Source organism: Colletes latitarsis, chromosome 7 (assembly GCF_051014445.1).
Source record: "Colletes latitarsis isolate SP2378_abdomen chromosome 7, iyColLati1, whole genome shotgun sequence".
Lineage (NCBI taxonomy): Eukaryota > Metazoa > Arthropoda > Insecta > Hymenoptera > Colletidae > Colletes > Colletes latitarsis.
Window position 1 is genome coordinate 9,994,001 of NC_135140.1, and position 6,000 is coordinate 10,000,000.

General features: G+C 34.3%; 1 protein-coding gene across 1 annotated transcript in view; it reads left to right on the plus strand.

The window, feature by feature from the left end:
• The window catches only part of Gprk1 (G protein-coupled receptor kinase 1), a 30,145-nt gene that overhangs the window by 11,142 nt on the left and 13,003 nt on the right, over positions 1-6,000 (plus strand). The window contains 2 exon segments of the mRNA XM_076768642.1: positions 2,160-2,236; positions 5,455-5,528. Coding sequence (XP_076624757.1) covers positions 2,160-2,236; positions 5,455-5,528 — 151 coding nt within the window.

Here is a 6,000-nt window from a genome sequence, read left to right on the forward strand (position 1 = left end):
TCATGACGACTATATTCGTCATGAGTATTAAGTTGTGACACTTTGTAGTTTAAAGTGCAATTTTAATGAAAACTAAAATATATTCGTAAACTTCAAGATGTTTGAAATATTTTGAGGCTCGTCGAAACAAAAGGAACAAATAAAAGTTTATAAATAATTAATATAAAAAAACCGCATATTCTCTTTTATGAGTCATATTGTTTTAGACTATGCAATAAGTGGCGCACCTGGTAATATAAAACGGGAGTATTACACATACTCTGTGTTTGACGAGTATACTCGTCATCGCTAAATTTGTGGTACGCAATTTAGATACGCATTTTCCAAAGAGGTCGAAACTGTTAACTGTTTTTACATTAACGCGAATGTGATGTCGACATCACGAATTGATTTTCTAAAAAATTTTAGCAAGCTAATAAAACTGCTTCTATAGTGAAAAAGACCGTAAGCATGTTCGCATCAATCGAGGGAATTAATCCCGGAAGCGAACGACCCTGTCTCGCCTCAGCAATTTATTCTTCCTTCTCGTTTTTTAACCTCCCGTCAGTCACGAAGTTTTAAAGGGCAACGAACTTACGCTCCTGATATTAAGTCGCCTGGATTTATGGTGTTTACTTCCGACGGTTTTTTCGCCCCAACAACCGATACATGTATACGTATAAAATCTGAACAATTTTATTTTTTTCTACTTTTTTAAAAAACTTAATTAAACATCGGTAAACAACGAATTAAAACTGAATTTTATTTATCAGGGTCTTAGTTGATCTTACCGAAGCCGAGATGTTGTTCTTCGTCGCTAACTTGATTTTCTTCTTTTTGTTTCAGGTATGTCACTGAAACTTACAGCCAATTTCCAAAGAAATTTCGCATCACAGGTATTTATCATAATTACTCCTAACGAAGAAGTACAATAATCATGCGCTGGTCGAAATTTTTCATGTATATGGGAGTCGGAGTAAATATCGTAACTTCTAAACTAATCGATGAGACGTATACGAAACCTTTTGTTTTAAAAAATTGAATCGACGCGGTGCATATTTGAGAAATTTTTGGCGGGACGTGTAGGTACGTGGTTTGTGGTCGACATAAACTGAAAATGAACGACCTTCCGCTACACGTTCGAAACGCTTCACGGCGAATTATACGACACGCAATTCACGATTGTACGCGGTGTATTTACGGTGCTCACGCGATAACAATTTCGTACGAAAAGCAAATTATGCTAGCCACGAATAATCAGATTTAGGCAAAAGACCAGTAATTGTACAGAGAACTGGATTCCGGTTCAGTTGGTCGTTATGTATACTCCCGTCCATAAGTCACCGGACTAATATATGCTAAGAATTAGAAATAATTCAATTAATATAGAAATGCATAATTCAGTTAATACAACATTTATAGGTGTGGACTTTCTGTGATCATTGATAATTTAACTGCCGTCGTTTGTATAACTTCCAACTTTTGTTTTTGTTTTATTGTTCCTTTAGTTTCTTATGTGTTTCAAATGAGTCGGTAACGGTCCGCGGAACAGTAGCGACATCTGTTCGAAAATGGCACAATAAGCGGAATAGCCATTGGCCAATGGCATTCGGTCGGAAACGGTACGCGGATTGGCGTGATGGAGGGTCAGGAAACAAATTTCATCGACGCCCAGCCGTCTTATGTACGATCGAGGAAGAAAACGAGTTCATTCAGCATCCAGCCATCTCATTTCAAGTCTGAAAGGAAAACAAGCCTCGACAATATCCAGAAATCTCGTATAAAGTCGAAAACAACGAGACAGATGCGTAATTATCGTGCGGTCCGCCATATTGTTTTTGAGTGTTTCGAGTGAAAGTGACGCTGCCGACGTCGTGTCTAAGAACTTTTCAATCAAATCGTACGTGATCGTACATTTTCAATACTTTTCGTATTATTTGATTATATATTCGAGTAATAGGTGATAGTCGATAGAATTGAAAGATTATAAACAATAAAAGTGAAGTACTATGAGATAATATTCTGTCAATAGTTGCACGATGTTTAATAATTAAAGTTGGTTGTCACTATGAATGAAAACTTACGGAGTCGATTCTTTTATATTACCTATTTTGACGTAGTAGATGTTTGTTAATTGTTTGAGTTTAATTGATACAATTGCATATTTCTTTCTGTTGCAGTGTCAGAAGCGTAATGCACAAGTATCTGGAAAAACAGAAGGAAGTTAACTTCGATAAAATATTCAATCAAATGTTTGGTGAGAAATTTTCAAGTATACCTTGCTCTTGTTTAACCCCTTGTCGCACGATTTAATTACGAGTAGTTTTTCAAATATATACAAGGTGTTCGGCCACACCTGGGAAAAATTTTAATGGGGAATTCTAGAGACCAAAATAAGACGAAAATCAAGAATACCAATTTGTTAATGGAGGCTTCGTTAAGAAGTTATTAACGTTTAAAATTCTGCCCGTTCTGAATTTTTTTCTCGAAAATACGCTGGATTTCGGGGGTATATCTAATCACCAAAAATGATTGTAATTGACCCCCGCAACCGAAAATAATTTTTCCAAAACGATTTGAAATTTTCTTTTTCCGTCGAAAAATTTCACACCTTCTCGAATTTTTTTCTAGAAAGTGGGTAGGATTTCGAGGGTATGTGTAATGACCAAAAATTATTGTAATTGACCCCCGCAAATGAAAATAATTTTTCCAAAACGATTTGAAATTTTTTTTTTTTCATCGAAAAATTTAGGCACCTAATTAGATTTTCGGTAAGGAATATTTTTCTCGAAAGTGCATAGGATTTTGGTGGTATGTTTAATGACCAAAAATGATTGTAATTGGCCCCCGCAACCGAAAATAATTTTTCCAAAACGATTTGAAATTTTCTTTTTCCGTCGAAAAATTTCACACCTTCTCGAATTTTTTTCTAGAAAGTGGGTAGGATTTCGAGGGTATACGTATTGACCAAAGATGATTGTAATTGGCCCCCATAACCGAAAATAATTTTTCCAGAACGATTTGAAATTTTTGAATTTAATTGTTAATAACTTTTTAACGAAACCTCCATCAACAAATTGGTATTCTTGATTTTCGTCTTATTTTGGCCTCTAGAATCCCCTATTAAAATTTTTCCCATGGGTGACTGAACACACTGTATTTAAATTTGTTCGTACGCATAATGCTCGTAAGAAATAATCGATTTGTTTTACGATTGCTTCGCGTACTGTGAAAATGTATTGATTTTAATATATTAGAATCACATTCGTCATTGTACGACGAGGGGTTAATCGAAAACGTATCGAGAAATTACGTTAATTCGAATTGACAAGAAAACAAACAAGACGCCTGTCTTAATGTAGAGAATTCTGGTAATGCGTAATAAAATTTATTTCTAAAGCGAACGATCGCAAATTGAGTTAACAAATTTTAATAATATTGCAGGAACGATAAGGATAAAATAAGGATTTGCTGATTCGTATCAACTGTTACAGAATATATTATAATTCCAACAAAACGAGTCTTGAGCGTTTCAAACTCTCCCTTACCAAGCAAGAGAAATAAAAATACTCTGCTTTGAAAACGAAGCAAATTTCACAGTACCAAGGAAAAATCAGTGTCCGTGATAAATTTTTCTTGCACTTTTATCGCACAGACTATTTCTCGTTCCTCTATGTATAGTTGATCTGTAAATATCTCGGCTTTTTAAGTGTATTTATAGCCTCGCAACAGTAGCCTCTAATGGAAAAGAAAATTGAAAATCAATTTTGTAGCGCTCGCCAAACTGTGCACTAATCAACCAACGAAACGCGTTTATTTTCATTTATTAAGGTGGTAAATTCCGCTCATCGTTCTCTGAAACATAGAATCGTACTAATTCTGTTAATAACGTATTGAATACTTCAAGAATCTTGATTTTTCTTGCTTGCAAATATTTATTTTTATAATAAAGTTAATTTCAGTTATGATTATGCGTAGGGTCTACGAACAATGTCGGTATTAAATACAACAAACCTGAGCAGATAATAAAAAAAAGTAGAAGTATCGTAAGCGAGAAAAATTTTAAAAAGTATTTTTACCGTAGGATACGTTTCAATTTTAATTATTAGGGAAAAAATTTTGTTTGTTCGTATGTTTCAAACTTGGACATAGTCGAAATAAAACATGAGAAATGTGATCGTTAAAATAGTATATCCTCTTGTTTAACTGGATGTTAGTTTAAATAAACTGATTCGTATTTAAATTTAACAATTTTATTTAAACAGTGAAACGATTCTTCTCTAGACTATGTGTAACTGCAAAGAATGTCGTCCCGATCGATTCTGCATATTACAACAATGAAAAGCGTATGTGTGTTTAATGGCATCTTCATTCTTAATTACACTTTGTTTTTGTTCCTACTTATCTCTGTGTAGTGGTGCCAGGTCTCGAATTTGTACTCCGCTCTTCTGCTCTTAATTAGAGAACGTAGACGTCAAACGAAGCAATTCAGTGTGCCATAAATTCTTCGTTCAACAGTTTAAACAAAAGCTTTCTTTCAAATATCTAACTGTAACGTGATCAGGAGGTCTTAAAACATGTAATTTCTCTCGATTACTATACTTTGCGTGCAAGTCGGAAAGTAAAAATGAAGTTGACCTTGAGCTCTCCCCTACGCTTTCGCCCCCCCAAAAAAAAAAGAACTAACGCTAGTATAATACGCTTATGCCGCACAACTTCTTTTTTTTCTATGTCTAAAAATAGCGGAGATATTTCAGGTGGAAAAAGTCTCTGCCCCACCCTATATATAGAGTGGCGTATTTAAGATAGGTCACCTGGATAACTTGTTTATTCTTAAAGATAGAAAAGAATGTTCCAAGTAGAGATTTCATTTTATGGGATACACGAAACGATGACGTTGCAACGGTTCCAACTGCGAACGCCAAGAACATTTCAAGGTTATCAGTATTTGTAGAACTGGAACTATACAGAATGGCCCATTTAAGTCAATCTACTCGAATATCTTCGAAACAGTCAACGATACTAAAAATTGTTTTGGACAAAAGTTGAACATGAAAAGTTAAAAATATTTTTATACAGTATATAATAAATGTATCACAGCAAATGCAAATATGTATATTAAAAGTTGCAACATACATATACTTGTGATTAAATACAATAAAAATTTCAATCGGTAAAAGTTTACGTAACATAGAATGTTTCCAATAAAAGGATTATTTATACTGTAATTAAACACGATTCTTGATAGTATGTTTTTCCCAAAGATTTCTAAATATTTAAATTCAATTTTCTCGAAAACGGAACCTCCCACGCAATTTCGTTATTCTTGATTTTCGTCTTATTCCGAGTCATAGAGTCTACGTAACATGCATACGATTCACTCTGTATATTTTTGAAGAATTGTAGATCATGTAACGCGTTGGAGAACAATCGATTGAAGTGTACATGGCTTTTTCTTTCATTTTGTACTTTCAGGTTACCTCTTATTCAAAGACTTTTGCAAGAATGTGGCAGAAGAACCAATTACGCAGCTTAGGTTTTACGAAGAGGTTTGTGTTAAAACCGTTCACGCATTAATTAACGCTTCGATGGCCGCACATTTCACACAAAGACTTCATTTTTCTGCCTTGAGCAGCTTTTTAAATCGATTGAAGTTTTGTGGATCAAAATGTAGTACATTAGGATGCGAAGAATATAACTATGAGGGGAACATTCCTAGCAAACGGACCGTTCACTGATCGGGATGAGATACGTCGTTCGATTCGTTTAATTCAGTACATTATTAATATGTAAAGTAAAAGTAAAGTTGCAGTAAAAAAGTAAGATGAAGTACATCTTGACAGGTTCACAGCTAGAAACAAATGACTGTCGTTACTGTGTTCATGGTGTAAAATATAAATGTCAGGTAGTCAAATGCAAATTTGTTAAATATGTATGCATAAAAGTCATTTTTTTATGCACATACTATGCAAGAGTATGTGCCTACTCCCTCCCCTCACCCAGACCTACTCTGACAGTGTT